Raw genomic sequence first — 18,251 nt, 5'->3', positions numbered from 1 at the left:
GCCTTGCAGGATGTTGCCCAAGAACTGCTGCCATATTTGGGCAGCATTACAGAGGCTAGAGTTCATAAATGGGCTGTCGTGGAGTCCGAATGTCATGATGATGGCTGTCATCTGGATGTTCTCGGATGCGACTGGAATCTGGGTGAAAGCCTTGATGCAGTCTGTCATGCAGAAAATTGTAGCTCCAGCCAGAGCATTTTTGCAGCTGCAGAGAAATGGCAACAGGTACCAGTCACGGATAGTGCATGCATTTAACTATCTGGTAATACCCACATGGGCACCAGCAGCCATCCTTTTTCTTGGCAAGGGGATAGAAAGATGTCCGTTTGCTCTTCGGTGGATGACGTATGCCCGCAGTGAGCAGCTAGTCAAATTCGGCCTAGGTGATCTTCAGTTTATGCGGCACCAGGATACATGGTCGGCAGAAGACCATGATCTTGGGGTGGTATTGATAATGTGTACAGTTCAATGGCAGACCTCGTGAGGCATGCTGGATGGGCATTTGAGAGAAGGGAATTGCACCAGGAGGTCAGAATATGGGCCAAATACGCCACATGCTTCACATTGAAGAGAACAGGGAAACGAGTGGTGCACTTTGTTGACCTCCCAGTGTCGCTGTCAATCAGGTGTCAGCCGGCAATGTCAGGGAGTCGGTGATAGTGTTTGATGAAGTACACTCCAATAATGGGAGTGACACTGGTGACTAGTGACGGTGAAGGTCCAGGGCATTTCCTGTTGCAGGTCAAGATCGAGGACGTGATGATGAATGCTGTACCTAGTGACGGTGGAATTATTTGCTGCCATCAGGAGAATGGCTAAGGCAGCACCAGTGTTCCACATGAGATGATATAGAAAGACAGACAACTCAGAGCCAGTGTCTATGAGGAATGGCATGGAAGAATGGGCGTTGCAGATGAACAGGCATTGGGAGACCAAGTAGCAGCCAGGCACATGTAATCCCAGTGGTTGGTGGCATTTTGGTGCCAAGAACAGGGTTATCTGCGGTTCATGGCATCTGAGCCGAAGCACTTATGATACCTGCAGAGGTCGACCCTGTTGTGTGGAGTAGTGGCAGGGAGGCTGGAGCTGCAACATTGGTATTGGTATTTGCACTGAAGGCTGGGCTGAGTGGGCTGCAGCAGTCAGAGTTGAGTCGGGCCACGATCGCTTGCAACATTGCCACGTCAGCACTGAGGCAGGCGAGCATGTCATTTACTCCCAGCTGCTGAGCGTTGTGCTGTGGCCGGTGGGGAGACGAGGGGCCGGCGATGTCATTGGTGGCGCATCAAGCGGCGAGGGTAAGCACATGGCAGGGTGGCTGGCAAGGTGATGACCACCAGTTTGTACTTAGTGGGGATGAGGTTGGTGCACGGTGGCGGTGGTTGCAGGTAGGGAGGCCAGCATCTCGTGCCCACTGTTGGCGAGGCTGGCAGTATCAATAAGGGAAAGATCAGCATGCGATGCCACTGTTGTCAGTATTGGGGCTGGGAGGCATGCCATCCAGATGTTATAAAGAAAACCGTCTGAGACCATGTGTGGCTCCATTGGCAGCAGAGGCCAGGGTCAGTGCTGGCAGCAAGGCGGAGTCCAGCATAAGGGGCAGGGCCACTGGCATTCGCTTTGCCCCGAGTTGTGCACAGGTCGGCATTACAGCAGTCCAGTTCTGCAAGGTGCATCAGCAATAATGTCATGCGGTGCTGTGGCAACAGCTGCATGTGGTGGGCTGTCGGTTGGGCAGGTGACGGTAGCCGTTGGTTGCTAGATTGCACAAGAGGTGGAAAAACATGCATAAAGGAATGAGTTCATGGTGCAAAGCACACTAGCGTCCATAGCATGATAATAGAAAATGCTGGGTGTACACATGCGGGATTGAGACCATGCGCGTAACATGGCAAGGTAGCCCGTAACGTGACGAAATACAATATAAAGTTGACTGAGTAAATCGTCAGGTCACCGGTGTAGGAATGTTCCATACTTTATTGAACTAAGTAATACACAAAGCTAAAAACACATAAAGGTCAGGTCTGCACATGGCTGTAGTAACGCATACGACCTCAAGTTCAAAATGTAATCAGTCACTTACTCGAGACATGAATGCACTAACCGAGCATGGCACAGCAGAAGTGGCGGAGTCGGAGAAATTGTTGCATCATTCCACTGTTGATGGCATGATATCTGCATTTACAACACCCGCACTAAGACAACGGAAGCGAAATTTATATTCTGCACAGGAGTGTGACACAAAAGCACAATGTGCTCGGTGATTGTGTGCCAAGTGTAAAGACAGCATGTTGCGGGTATCTTGCAGCGCCGTGAAGGCACCAGCATCATTGCCACTTGACCAGCTCCTCACTGCATTGGCGTGCAGTAGCAACTACATCGGATGCTATGAGGGACAGACAAAGGCTGTTAAAACTTGGTCGGCGGAAGCCTCACTAGCTTCAGCTGTTGTTCTGCACCTTTAGTAAGCAACAAAATGGTGAAGTGCCCTGCCACACAGCAAGATCGTCAGCCATGAACAGAAGTACTGCGTGAGGGTTGAAACTCGCAGTCGTAGCAGATGGCTGTAGCGAGGCGGAGCATATGGAACAGCTAACACAGCTGTGTGGTGAAAGGCCAGCACACTGTTGTTAGACACGTTTGTAAACCTTTTTAAATTACTGTTTCGTTTGTGAAATGCATTTCAACTAATGAGCACTCACTATGTGAAAGTATTCAGTTTGAGAGTCCTATTCAATGATAGTCAGTGTCATGTTTCCATTTTATAAACATCCTCTCATGTCAGTAGGGTCCCAACAGTGTGAAGATAATGAGCCAGTTCATACTCAGACTTTTACTTAAAATGCACTTCACCTGAGGAAGTCTGTTTTGTAAAAGTGAGTTACAAATAATAAAATGTTCTGGGTTATTATACCATGGTCGAATGGATTTCGCCTGTATGGACGGTGAAATCCATTCAAACACGGCATAACAGCCCAGAACATTTTGTTAATTGTGACATTTCTGGCCGTGAAAGTTTACATTTTACAAAATGTGAGTTAATACAAGCTAGGCGGCACTCACTGTTTTTCATTTACAAGGGATATGTTTAGGAAGCTTCTTGGAAACAGTCAAAATTCCAAAGCAAAGTCCAGTCCACATTGTACCATAGTTCCACTAATGACTAACAGAGCCCACAACATTAACACCTGTACCAAACAAATAGCACACTTGCTGTTCAGATCACAGGTTGCATCAACAGCTAAGTCAGACTGGCACATGCTGCCTTATGCGCATAATTCTAGTGTGGTCTTGTCAGTGAGCACTCCTGATGACAAAGCACCATCTGATTATGGCTCCACAGTGGTTGACCAGGTACTCAGTTTACGTAGTAACATTAGGTGGTGCACCTACAACCCAGTCTCCCTCAACAGCAACCACCAGGGGAGAAGAAGGTAGCTGATGTGTAGTCCAGAGGAGCCATTACTGGTGGTTAAGGCGGCAGATCAATTACCTTGGGCATCAGTGTAAATACCGTAGCAGAATGACACTCATTGGGAGTTGCACAAGTCATCCTGGGATGGAAGAGTATGGAAAACAAGCAGTTGCTGACCAGGATGACAGAGGCGAAATTGATGTCAATGTATGACGATACAGGATCCCTCCCTAATTGATCTTCACCAGTAATGACTGTGTTCTTAAAAAATGTTATGAAATTTAATTGATCTGTTAAATAAAAGTGACATCTGGCAAATAATGTTAAAGAAAGAGAAATAAACCCAGTTCCTCATAAATGTAACAGGTACAAAATCTGTTGTATGTAATTTTTGAATACCTAAAAAAAGGCTATTCCCAGAATTTACTAAGTAGTATTCTCAAGTACTCTCACTTGAACTAACATATTTATTGATGCTCATCAGCTCAAGCAGGCAAATTACCAAAGTGGCTCTGGAGTACTGCAGTGTAACAAGTTTTTATATGTAAACAAACTTTGTTCAGTGTGAACCTGTTGTCTACTCAGATTGGTCAAAGCTAATTGCCTTAGTAGCAAACACTTTAGGGTACCCATATTTTACAAGCGCTTTGAATAAAATATTGTAGAATCAACTGTCTCGGTTGCACATTTTTAATTAGAGCACATGTTTTGATCAGTCAGGATCAGCTTGAGATCTGAAACAAAGTAATACTGAGTATGTACTATCTAATATTTTACAATAAATAGAAAAAAAGAATTGTACATAAATGTTGAATTTACCTAAGCAGTTGTGTCAGTTACTGTCTTCTCCATTCTAAGCCTGTAATTTTAATATTTTAAATAAAAATATTTATACAATGTTATTATTTATACATTCTGGCAGAGTAAGACCTTATGGTTTTATACTTTCAAAATTTGACACTTTTGGTAATGTGAGATACTAATTCAGGTTTCACTACTTTATTTCTACTTTTATAATCTACTGTTCTATCCCATTTTATAGTTTTGCTCATCCATTGGTGTATGCTTCTGGTATTTTAACAGGATGCTTTCTTATGTAATTGACTTTTTGCAATTTTAGTATAGACCTTATGTTGTTAAACTCATAACATCCCTGCCATTACACCTCCCTCCTCCCAACCTTCTGTCCCAGCTTGCAATCCCCCTCACTCCATTTTATAAATTAACTATTTTATGCTGTTTTACATTTTGCATGCCCATAGTTCTACACTATTAGTATTGTAACAAGAATGTTTACATAATTATATGTTCTGTAATTTTAGCAAGAGTCCTTGTTAGTGATCAAAATATGTAATCTAAGTAAAAATGTGCAATTGAAACTGAGCAATAAATGAGAATTATCTTAAATATCAATACAGTTGCTGACTCTCACAAGACAAATATGATGGCTGTAACAAGAAGTGTTGCTAATCTGATTTTTACTGAAAGAGACTGCTAAAAATTTAAGCTTCTTCTGAGTCAGGCCCCAATGCCTTGAGACAGTGGCTGGGTATGAATGAATTGTGCTAGTGTGTGTGTGTGTGTGTGTGTGACTCAGTGCTTCCTCTATGTTGTGGATAGCTATCTATCCTTTTCATATTGTTGTTATTCCATCCTGGACTTTTCATTCTTTGTTTTAATCCAGATTTATGTATAAGGAGATAATAAAACAATGAAATAGATTCTTTCTTATTGCTGTAGGAAGTCAGGAATGTGTTACACACAATAATGCTAAAAGAATTTAACATAGAGAGATACCATTGTCACTGTAAAAGTGTTGCTCATTGAATTTAGTTTTATTTCAGTTTTTGAAAAAGAACTAAAAGAATTATTTAAATGATTTGGTAACAAAGTGTCACATCCCAAGCTTGAATTTTGCCACGTATTGAGTGACAGCCTTTTCGTGTTCAAGGCAATTCAGTTGGCTGACCTGAGTGAGAGGGAGACTTTACTGTCTGATGTAAATTCCATGAGAGGACACATTTGAATGGAGGATGACAAAGAGAATAAGTAGTCAAAAGGTGCAATGAACCTTTAAGTTTATTCTGAATCTTGACTCACAGAGTAACTTTCATGACTGAGGTGCCGCCACGCTAAGGATAAGTCCTTACAAAGAGACAGTGAATGCTTATCACTGTTCCATCTGCTAACTGAAATCCTCGTGTAAATCTAAGATCAACAGAGCTCTGCAGCTATCTGATTCCAGCCTGTAATTCCGACTACTACTGTCTGACTTCTGCTGATTTGTATAATAGCTGAATTTCCCTTCATGCTAGGTCTGCAAGTTTTATTTTGCTTTTCCCTTTGACCGTGCCTGTCCCTGACACCCTGACGTGATGTGATATCAAAGGGCTTCATATTGTCTTGCCAACGGCCTTGCCACAGTGGTAACACGGGTTCCCATCAGATCACTAAAGTTAAGCACCGTCGAGCTGGGCTAGCACTTGTATGGGTGACCATCCGGTCTGCCGTGTGCTGTTTGCAAGCTGGGTGCACTCAGCCCTTGTGAGGCAAATTGGGGAGCTGCTTGATTGAAAAGTAGTGGCTCCGGTCTCGGAAACTGACATACAGCCGGGAGTGCGGTGTGCTGACCACATGCCCCTCCGTATCCGCATCCAGTGACGCCTATGAGCTGAGGATGAAATGGCGGCCGGTCAGTATCGTTGGGCCTTCATGGCCTGTTTGGGAGGAGTTTAGTTTTAGTTCATATTGTCTTACTGAGTGACTTGATTAGTTATTTGCCTGAAATGTGTCAGAGGCTGAGTAGAGGGTATAGGAAGTTCCAAATGGCTTTGGAATATGCCGTAAGGTCACATTGGCTTTTCATGACGTAGTGTAGTCCCTGCCACAAGCCCCTCTCTGTTTCTCTCTTACAGCTTTTGCTTTCTGTCTAACAATTATTACCCTTTTATTGCCTATGGACCTTGCTTTGTAATTTTGTCACCTTATTTATCCTGTACTATCCAGATACTTCGCCTGATAGATTCTGCCACCATATTAATTCATTTATCATATGAGGACTTCACGTCACATGTCTTGTCGAAAAACTTATTTTTATAAGCCTCCCCCACATTGGCCTCCTGCTCGTTTGGCTGACACTAATGACCTTCTTGCTGTCTTCTGCCATGCCAAAACTTCGTCTTTATTTTGCCAAGTGGGCACAACATAAGTTACGTGAAGTGGATAACAATGCACCATGCATATGTATTCAGCAAAACAAAGCTTGGTTTTATGTAACAGAGAATTTCAGAAAATTGTATTTGTGAGAGTAAAGATCTCAGAAATTCTCATTAGGAATGGATTTTTATGTCATAAAAAACTTTAAAATATTTTATTTTTTAGGCAGGAAAAATTTAAAAAGTGTGCATAAAATGCAAAAATATTTTGTTTCACATTACATGATAACAGTCTTGTGTATTTCACCAAAGCAATGTCACTGGGACACACATTTTCAATTTCACCATCATCTACTTCTCCTGCCAAAACCTTGACAATTTTATGAATTGTATGAAATCCACTATTTGTTTTTCAAGCAAATTTTTAAATTTCTGTTTAATAGCTAATGCTTTTGGGCCTTTGATTGAATTAATTTTTTCTCAATGTCATGCAATCCATTATGTCTCAATTAACAAGTTGGTTGACGTTTCTAATTTTTTTGATAGAGTGAAACAAAAACTCAAATTTCCGGATATGTAAGGCAATTCATTTTTTAGTGTACTAATGTTGAGTAAGTTCCAAAGAATTTCAGTCAAAGAAGCATCATATTTATTTATTCATCCATCATCAATTTAAAATTTTCAGAATTTTATGCATAATACAGTACACCGCTGCTTCCCTCCATGTTCCCCCAATGAGCAATTATGGGTCTAGGTGGAAATTCCAGGTTTTTGCCTCTGAACAAATCAGTTTTTGTTGGTGCTTTCACAGACAGCTTTTGCCATTCGAGATCAATTTGTCCACTTTATGATCTGCTCACATATTCTGTATAAACCATTTACTATACAAATTACGCACGTCACGTGTGAGAAGCTTACAGAAAAGCATTGGATGCCTTCTTTACATATGGAGCAGCACCCATAAGTATAACACTATCAAATTTCACCCCATTCGGCCATAACAACGGCAGACATTCATCGAATAAGTGAGCCATTGTTACGTTATTGGCTGCTGATATTTCTTTACATCCTAATAGAAAACACGGCATAGGAACTATTTATTAGCACACCTACCTCAATATTTCCCACTTTCCTGGTCTGGTGATGTGTCAGTGCTTACCCATTTTGTTTTACATTCTGCTCTTACCTTTCTTAGCTTTTCTTCGTAACAGGCACGTATAATTTTCATAATGTTGATTCTTGTGTTGTTTCAAAATTTTTGTATTTTCTAAGAAGTGTGCTGTTTCGGTAATTTCTGCCTTTCTTACAGATTTTTTTTAATGCTTTCTTACAGATTTTTTTTTATAAAAAAGAAAATTACATAAAAATATGTTCCCTAGTCATAATATTCAATGAAAGAAACTTACGTTGTTAGCTGTGAAAAACAGCGAGTCATCATCAGAACCTGGTAGCCCACATGTACAGTTCAGTTGGAAATTTGTGATAAGTTCCTATGGGATCAAGCTCCTGAGGTCATCGGTCCCTACGCTTACACACTACTTAATCTAACTTGAACTAACTTATGCTAAGGACAACACACATGCACCCATGCCAGAGGGAGGACTTGAATCTCCAACAGGGGGAACCGCACAAACTATAGCAAGGTGTCTCAGACCGCACGGCTACCATGTCCAGTGGCAGTTTAGTAATGCGATCTTTATTAACTAGAAGTTGAAAATACTGCTTCAGTTGTAAATTTCTTTTATTATCACGACTGGTTTCGGGCTCTCATAAGCCCATCCTCAGGTGTTGCAACTCTGCTGTGGCCCCCGAGCCCACAGTACGTGCAGTACACGTTCACCATGGTGCTCAGGGGCCACGGCACAATTGCGACACCTGAGGATGCACTTATGAGAGCCCGAAACCAGTTGTGATAATAAAAGAAATTTACAACTGAAACGGTATTTTCAAACTCTACTACAATGCTCAGTTGCGGATGTTCTTCCAACAGGATTGTTTGATCTTTATTAAATTATGTTTTCCTCTTACAAGTGGTCCTTAGTCTGAAGATGCTGTAAAAATGCATATGCCCCCTTGATGGTTGAAGTGTTAGTAGTCGACAGTGTAGAACAAAGGGGATGCGTTCTTGTAGCCACTGTTTGAATCTTGTAGTTTTTGCATATGGTACACAGTTCAGATACATGCTCAATATTGAAGTCAGTTCACTCAGTAATCCTGTCTTTATCACACTATTATTAGTTCAGAATAAAAGATGAACATCATCTCTGGTACGCAGTTCGGAGCAGTGGCTGAATGCTTAAATCAGTTCATGCAATAAGTCTGTCTTTCTACAGTCCTTGCTTTCGTATTACTCCACAATATGTTAATTCACAATGAGAGACACATCAACACATTCGAATTTTAACCTGGCAGTCCACATTGTGCTTCAGAATCAGTGCTGCTAATAGATGGACATCTACAATATTCATTGTATCAGCTCTTATAGTATTGCATGGAAAATTAACTCAGGATGAGTTAAATCCACTTTGCTCATTGTTTTCACAGTCCACAATATACCAAAAACAATCTACATACTGTAATCTTACCCTCCCACACATCACTGTTAAAATTCTCTGTCTTTGCTGCACAAATTTTGAAAGCTTCAAGAGGCGTAAGATATGCAAAAGATAAACTTTTTATTTATATTCATTATCTCATTGTTATTGGCTCAAATTCTTGCGTCTAGGGTACATTCTTGAGGCTGTAATTTTTATAACGTTGCCGGTTCTTGTTGAACTGAATATCTGATGAAGATTTGCCTGTTGCTATGAATATCTTTTTATTTTATCCCATTCTTTTATATCACACCGACTTTACCATTCCACATCAGAACATTCACATTGTTGTTGACAAGATTAGAAATTCATTACTTCCATCAGAGGCATGCCCACTACTACTAACATTCTGTGCTACTCACAATATTCCAAAGAGCTTACAAAGCAAAAGAGTTTACAAACATTCTTAACAAAAGAAGAATCTTCACAAAAATATGTCATTATTTTATAAATGAGTCCAGAAATAAATTTAATAATTATTGTCAGATTGTGCAATTTATAATATGAATTTTAAATGTGCCAGAAATTTTGTAATTTCAAATATTTTTGAAAGAAGAGTAATTTTATCCGCACATACAGATTAGTAAATAACGACTGTAACAAATTAATTTCTTTTTTTATACATTTTAACCCAAAATATAATACATCGTATACAAAATCATATGAAGTTCATTCAGTTAAACAGCCAAGAATGCTCACATATATCAGAATCAATAGTATACATGGTGTTGGTTATTTCTGTTTTTTTTTTAAAAAAAAAAAAAAAAAAAAAAAAAAAAAAAAAAAAAAAAAAATAGAAGGGGGGGGGGGGGGGGTCGGGGGGAGGTAATGTTAGAGGAGGGTGACACATTGCAATATCCCCCTCACAAAATTTGAAAACAGAATGTTTACAATATTTTGTGACAGACAATAAGGTTTGCCAAAAGGTGTACAAAATAATGCACAGGATAGCAGATGGATGTATAGAAGTATCTGATACATAACATATTACAGATAACATGAAAAAATATCCACTATACAAATCAGAATATTTACATATATCAGAATATGTCATTCAGATTTGTGGAACATACTGTCACAAGACAATAATACAAGGTCAAAACTACAACATTACACCACTTAACTATAGAAATAATTACAGAGACAATGTAAATTACTAGAACTTATAAATGTTAAGTTACGATCTATACAATCACACCTTAAAAATCTTCAAAAGCAAAGAGAAAAAATTTCAGGGCCTAAGTGTACGATGAGTGAGCTGACTTGAAAAACTCATGATGCTGGGTACATACCAGAAGAATATACTCAATAATGAGTAGGATTCAATCAGCTACATAAACTATAGTATTTAGGGATATGTTGACTCATGAAAGAACAAACTACTGGAAAAATTTTAGGGCCTAAGTTTATGATGTGGGGATCAACCCATGAATCCAACCCACAAACGAGCAAAAAAATGTTTTGGCACAACAAAATGAATAAAGTTCATAATCAATAAGTTCAGTTATATGCAACGAGTAATCGTGAGAAGCATCGAGCTCCAATCAATGGCTGTACGTTCTCCTTGAGTACATACAAACAGTTGCGATGACCAGGTGTACCCAGTACAGAGTTAAGCATGAGTCTGTCCACAACTCAAGATCTTTGACGGATGACACAATGTAGTAACTTGAGATCCAAAATCAATGTATGAAAGCAGACACGACTACTATCATGTTACATTGTTTATACTATAGATGTCGTCCACACTAGTTCCTAATTGACCTTACAACTAACCTATGTACATTAAGACCTAGAAGATTCATTTACAATTCATAAAAAACAATTACATATTGATTTAAAGTTCCATAATGTTTAGGAAAGTCAATCCCCCTACGTGCATTTATGCTGAATAACACTGTCTTTAGTAGTCTTGGTTAATAGTTCACAAATATCAGTCACAACACAGATCCAATCAACAGATGCTCAAGTACATTACCCAGCACACACGATCTCTTGGAAGTTGACTGGTCCAGCAGGGTACAGCCATACAGCAGTGTGGGATGTGGATCTGTCCACATATTTCAGTTTTCCCCTTGGAGTTCTCATAACATGCTCCAACGGATAGGTAACTTCCTGTCTAGCATTCACATCAAATTCTGAAACATTGTTTTGTGTACTAAATATGGTGTTCGATATCTCCTTCATATCACACAAGATGTGTTCCCCTTGGTAACTTTGAAAATCAGGTGTACGGGATTTATGTCAGTTGAGATTAAAAAGTGTTCACTTATGAAACATTAATACACAGAGTTAAATGCAATGAAAAGAATGGGCTAATAAGGTAATAAACTGATGTGCTCAGATACTATTCCTAATCTTTGCAGTACAAGTTATGAATATTGTCCCATTTCAAAATTGTAAACGGATATACTCATTTAGATTCTAAAGTACAAATCTATTATAGAACATAATTATATAGTGTACCACAGGCTTTAACTCAGTCAACAGATAAGACAGAACTACAAAATTCACATCATCTTACCTACTAAACCCCAAACAAATGAAACACAATTATACTAGTATAGTCATATGAATCTACAGAAATATTTAAACTCAGTCAATGTATAAGACAGAACCCTTGAAATTACAGGAGCTTACACATTAAACTTGTACTACGTGATCTTACATACCACATTCATGGCAAACAAAACACAATTATATAGTCTTAAAAATCTACAAACATAATGAATATTTTGTTCTAGACTAGGTATCATTATGCATCCATGTTCAAAGGTTTTCTCTTCTATACTAAACATTAAAAATACCAGAGATTTTACCAATTGCCTGTAGCTCCTCTTATCTTTACACCTACGACAGGCATTTCCACAAAATTCTTACTATATTTAACCTTGTCTCTAAATTGTTCAGATGTGCCACAAATCAGACTACCTGTATCAATCAAACAGTTCCCTTCCCACTAATCAATCTTAATTTTAATGTAAGGACATCCAAAACGTGAATCATCATGTCTGTTATTAGACACTCCATGTAAAACATCACTTTCAGATTCATCAAATGCTACATCCACACTGTCCTTGCAGGCTTTTATCAACTTTAGTGGTATAATAGCATTACTTTGGTTGCATATGTTCTCAGGGAAAGATTGAAAATACTGAATGGGTTCCATAGCCCAACTAACATCATATATTACAGGAGGAACACATGCATGCAGCGTGTGCTGGAGTCACTCGGTGTGGTGCCAGTATGACCCCCAATCCAGGGTTTTAACCATATGCCACCCTGGTTACTGGAGAGGCCCAGGGTGACCTTAGATTTGGTGCTATTGAGGAGAGAGAGCTCTCCTGCTTCCATTTTTAATGTGGTATCTTCTGACTATCTGTCTGAGTACCACAACCATGTAGCTGTTTTTATGGGTGGGTCTAAGCAGGGGAACTATGTTGGTTGCTGTGTCATCTTCCCGTATCGTGTCCTCAAGGTTAGACTGCCTTTGGAATTTACTGTCTTCAACGCAGAATTATATGCGATCTTACAGGCACTGGAGCAGATGAAATGTTCTCCCAGTGTTAGATTTCTTATCTGTTCAGATTCTCTGAGCACCTTTCACTCTCTCCAACGTTTGTACCCAGCAGATAAAGTAACCCAGAATATGCAGGATACCCGCCTCCAACTACAATGACTGAGGAAGGAGATGTCTTTATGCTGGGTACCAGGGCACATGGATATTGCGGGGAATGAATGGGCAGATCGAGCAGCCAAGGAGGCATTTCGTGACCCTCAGGTATTTCGGTGTGCTGTCTCCCTGTATGCTCTTACCTCGCTGTTGAGTTAAAGTCCTGTGTCAATGGGGAGGTGAGTGGCTTAAAGTGACCGACAACAAGCTCTGTGTTGATATACCCACAACTAGTCCTTGTAGTACTTCCTTCCATCCACATCAGTGGGACAAGATCCTTCTTACTCATCTTTGCATGTGCTACAGCCCTGTGACACATGGATTCTTACTCCAACGAGAGGACCCCCCAATGTGTGGTGCTTGTGGCATACAGATTCCGGTTTGCCACATTTCATTGGACTGCAGTTTATTTACCGACCAGTGGACTATCACGGATTTGCCGTCTTATTTTATGTAATGATCTAGTGAACGTGGTTTGAGTTTTAAAGTTTCATTAATTGTCCAATATTTTTAACAATATTTTAGGGAGATTTTTTAAACGTGTCAGCAGGGTGGCTCGTCCAAGTTTTTTGTAAGTGGCCAGCCAATTATATTTCCCTGTGCTTTTCTTTTAGCTCATCTGTGTTTTGTTCTCCTTGTGTTTTAATTTCTTGATTAGTTATCTCCACATTTGTTTGTTTTAATAAGTGTAAGGGTGCTGATGACCCTGCCGTTGGGTGCCCATGAGATTAAACCCCCCCCCCCCCACACACACACACACACACACCTGGCAGGATTCCTTGGAATTGTACTAGCTCGCATGTTGGCGAGGAGTAACAGACTTTCCATAGTGCAGATGTATATTTTGGTCTACTTTCTTTTCTCATATTTCTGATCAGTCAGTTAATTTTCTTCTGTGAAAGATAATGTAGACAGTCTGGAAGGTGTCTAAACTACTTAAAATATGAATTGGGATGGAGCTCATTTATATAAGTTCACTAAAGGAAAGTTGTACTAGGTCAGCATTATGTGGACCAACTTGAACTCACTCATCTGTTGGGACCCAAATGGCTAGGAACACTAGCCAGTACCTGTACTACAATTACCATAGCTTCACTGAACGTGTTATGGAAACTCAAACAGGGTCAATTTCTGTTAGTTGTGCAGATCGAAAGAATCTCATTTTAGAGCTACGTCCGTAGAATCTTGTGTCCCATGACTGTGCTTTTTATCTGTTTGTGAAGTCATGGTAAATGCCTTCTCACTCTGTGGCAACATTTACTAACTGGCATGCCAATACCATTGGTGGAGAATAATGTCAAACTATCAGTTGTTTTTGTTTTTTCTAGATGTGAAACTTCTACTTTGTTAAGCTGACGGATGTATCCCTTTTTGTGCCCAATGATAACTTGTGCTATTTTCTTCATGGTAACTGGGCCTGCAACTGCTTTTAGCAAAGTATTTTTGTTTATAGTGTCACATAACTTTTCATTCTTAACTGTCTTTACTGTAAAAGAAAAAATGAATACCTAATCAGTTATTATTTTCTTACTTATATTTTTCCAGATCTAGTCAGGAGCAGATACAGTGCACAAAACAAATTCTGGAACATGAAGAAAACAGTCCTAGAGACCGTACTAGCCGTGAAGGTTCTGTTTCATGTACAACTCCAGAAGTAAGTATCTTTATCTTAATATTGGAATGTAAAACTGGCATCTTATTAATGTAGAATTTATTAGTATGAAAGAGATGCTGAGTTGCAGAGAGGCACAACAAAAAGACTAATAATTATAGCTTTCGGCCATTAAGTCTTTCGTCAACGATACACACACACACAAACTGCGGTATCCCTCCCCCCCTCTCCCTCCCCATCTCTCCACTGCCTTCAGTCTAACCTGCAGCACTTCGCTGTCCGCCACCCCCACCATACCATCCCTCCCCCTCCCCACTCCAGCCTCACCCTCTCGCCACTCCCATCATGCACTGGTGCTGCTGCTCGCAGAGTGGTTTTAGTTGCCTGAGGCTGCATTCATGTGTGTGTGTTACATTTGCTTGAGAGAGAGAGAGAGAGAGAGAGAGAGAGAGAGAGAGAGAGTGTGTGTGTGTGTGTGTGTGTGTGTGTGTGTGTATTGTTGACAAAGGCCTTAACAGCCAAAAGCTATAATTGTGAGAGTCTTTTTGTTGTGCCTATCTGTGAATCAGCATCTTCGCTGTATTGTGAGTAGCAACTTTCCTTCTCATAATATTGTTACATTCCTTCCTTCAATTTTCCATTGTTTGATGATTAGTATGAAAGTGATTCAGCAGCGAATAAACTACATAACAACACTTGGTAATACATTGGAAAGAAGAAAACGTAAAAACGAACTATTAAAGTGCACACTATACATACATAAATCAAAAGTACATATTTACCAGTCACTGCAATTGGAATGGTTATATTGATGATGAGATAAATACAAACAAGCTGTCTCTAGTATACACTTTAGTGCAAAACTTAAGGGGCTCCGGAATGCCCTATACTTGCAATGTTAAAATAACGCTTATAAATTACATCTTTCCTCACAAAGTATTTGAGGTAGGAAGTTGAACTTTTTACAGATTATTTATTGGAATATGGGCTACAACTTAACGCAGGGATTTAACAAAATTTTAGTTCAGTTATTAAAGATGATTTTTTTTCAATTGTAATGAAAATTCACAACATTTTTTTGCAATTTTTTATTTATATATTCAAAAATATACAGTTTTTTGGAAAAAGGCTGTGTTAAATTATGCAGAAGGTACTGTGTAACATTTACTGAAAGTTTGAAACAAATATGTTTGGAAGATCCTTAGAAAACATGTAATTAGTATGAGAAAATAAAAGTTTTGGGAATCGAGCGACAAAGATTGGATTAACTTTTTAGTGCATTCCAGGTCCATAGGATGGATTATCTTCATCCTCTGCAAACTCCTCCTCCAGCTTCCTCTTGTTCCTCCTCCTGTTTACTCTTGCTTGTATTTCTAGACTCTTTACAGCCCTGTCTGCAGCCCGAAGGCGTTCCTTGTCTAAAGCAAGAATCGCTCGTTGTTGTGTTCGTAGATTTTGCTACCATTTTCTTCAGTTGCAGTTACTGCAACACTGTTCCAAAAGGTGGTCATGTATGAACACTTATCACATTTCAGTTGTATTTCACTAGCAAGTCCTATGTGCTTTATTATGGAGAGTTCCAGACAAACTTCACTACAATGAATACATCTCACACAGATTGAAAAAATTCCTTTGAGAACCGACATATCAAATATTTCATTCACATCCGATTCACCCATAAAACATTCATAGTTTTCACTCATTGAACCAAGCTTCTTCTGTGAAGTATTTTCTTTCTCACTTTGACTGCTATGGGCAGGTGTACTTGAGAGGTTAGGTTCACTCACTTGGTTATCGTCTTTGTTGTTTACAGTAATAACACATACCTTTGGCTTTCCAACATTTCTCCTTTTCTTAAAAGCCTTCAGAGGATTTCTAATAACTTTACTTTTACTCATTATTATACTTCAACAAAACAGAGACTCAAGAAACAGAAATAATTACGAATATTTTCGAGATAACGACAGAGTAAATAAACATGAAACAATCGACAATCACACCAGCGATATATATTGAACCATCACAGGTTAGCCACAACACATAATTTATCTAACATCACTAAAATGTACCTGATGAACACGGACGTTAATAATAACACCATTTGACAGCAGTTTAACAGCGCCACAGTGGGTCATGCCCATGTAGAACACATTTCAAAAAAAATTTAAAAATAGTTGTAGTCTTCGGAATTGAATAAATTATATATCTATTAAAAGGTAATAGTCTGCATATTCAGAAAACGCAAGAAAGTAAAAATTGAACTTTTCGTGATTTTGAGCCTTTCCGGAGCCCCTTAAGCATGAAAGTAACATTCGCATGTTATGTCACTACCAAAAAAAAAAAAAAATAGCTCAGTGAAACTTGGGCCATACGTAAAATATATAGTACAGGAGGTAACTGAAAGAAACATGCAATGAGATGAACACAAGTGACACTTTTATACAAAGACAGTAATTAAATTGAAGTCACTGTGATTTATGATGGTCCCCTGGACATTACAAAAGACAGGATATCGTTCTTAATAAGGTGTGTGATCACCACAGATGGCACTACATGCTGTGCAATGTGCTCCCATTCTTGCCGCAAGGATTTTAAGGAGTTCTTTCAGTAGTTCATTACATACACCTACCAGTGCTGTTGACAACTGCTGGATGTCCATTAATGCATGCGGGTGTGCTGCAATACATCTCCCCGTGTCATTGCACATGTGCTCTGTGAGATCTAAGTTGGGGGCAGGGGGAAGTAGGGGCGGTGAGACAGGCAGAGCAGTTCATTTGCCAAATGTCTTCCTCGTTCCAAGAGCTGCTTCACCTCCCATTGTCCTTCATAGAAATGTAGTCAGGGCCAAATACACCACCGAAAAGATGCATGTGGGGAAGGAGTACAGTGTCCCAATAATGTTGGCTCGTGAGTGTATCGTGTTCAAAGATTTGCGATGGTATGAAGAACATAGGGACTGGATAAACAAGGAATGGGATTGTGTGCTTTTCTCAGATGAGAACAAGTTGTCTGCATATTTATTCTAGCTGTACCCTTGTATGGTGAGAGGTGGGAACATGTAATGCACCCAGAAACAATGACACTGTATCTTTCCCCACATGTCTCTCTTCAGGAGTGTATTCGGACTGACTTTGCAACTGCATTGAACATTGGAGGTGAAGGAGGAATTGGAATGACAGGATATTTAGCAAATGGACTGCCTCCCCTCCCCCTCCTACTTGAATCTTGAATCCCATCAGCACATGTGAGATGTGTTAAGGAAATGTATTGTAGCACGTCCACATGCATCAACAACCGTACAGCAGTTGGCAACCATGATGGTGGAGGGATGGAACACAGTAACACACAAACTTCTTACCAACCTTGTGGCCAGGAAGGGAGCATGTTACGAGCATTCATTGCTGTCTGTCATGATCACCCACAATGTCCCACCTTTTGTAATGTCCCCAGTGAACCAATATAAATCATGATAACTTAAGTGTAATTATTGTTTTTGAATAAAGGTGTTATTTCTGTTGAGCTCATTGTGTATTTCTTTCAGTTATCGTCTGCTGTACTGTAACAGTTTTTTGTATGTATGGTCCAAGTTTCATTCAGCTAAGTTACTTGACAGTGAGGCAACATGTGAAAGTTATTTTGCTGGCCGCTGTGGCTGAGCGGTTCTAGGCACTTCAGTATGGAACGACACTGCTGCTGCGGTCGCAGGTTCGAATCTTGCCTCGGCCGTGGCTGTGTGTGATGTCCTTAGGTTAGTTAGGTTTAAGTAGTTCTCAGTCTAGAGGACTGATGACCTCAGATGTCT

At 39.7% G+C, this 18,251-nt stretch overlaps 1 protein-coding gene across 3 annotated transcripts in view; it reads left to right on the top strand.

The window, feature by feature from the left end:
- Nucleotides 1-18,251, top strand: part of LOC124599481 (probable E3 ubiquitin-protein ligase MGRN1) — a 168,909-nt gene that overhangs the window by 31,471 nt on the left and 119,187 nt on the right. For all 3 annotated transcript variants that reach the window (XM_047136081.1, XM_047136083.1, XM_047136082.1), the window contains exon 9: nucleotides 14,383-14,491. In XM_047136081.1, coding sequence (XP_046992037.1) covers nucleotides 14,383-14,491 — 109 coding nt within the window. The remainder of the gene's footprint in view (nucleotides 1-14,382; nucleotides 14,492-18,251) is intronic.

Source organism: Schistocerca americana, chromosome 1 (assembly GCF_021461395.2).
Source record: "Schistocerca americana isolate TAMUIC-IGC-003095 chromosome 1, iqSchAmer2.1, whole genome shotgun sequence".
Lineage (NCBI taxonomy): Eukaryota > Metazoa > Arthropoda > Insecta > Orthoptera > Acrididae > Schistocerca > Schistocerca americana.
The sequence above is the reverse complement of the archived record's forward strand: the minus strand, read 5'-3'. Positions and strand labels throughout refer to the sequence as shown.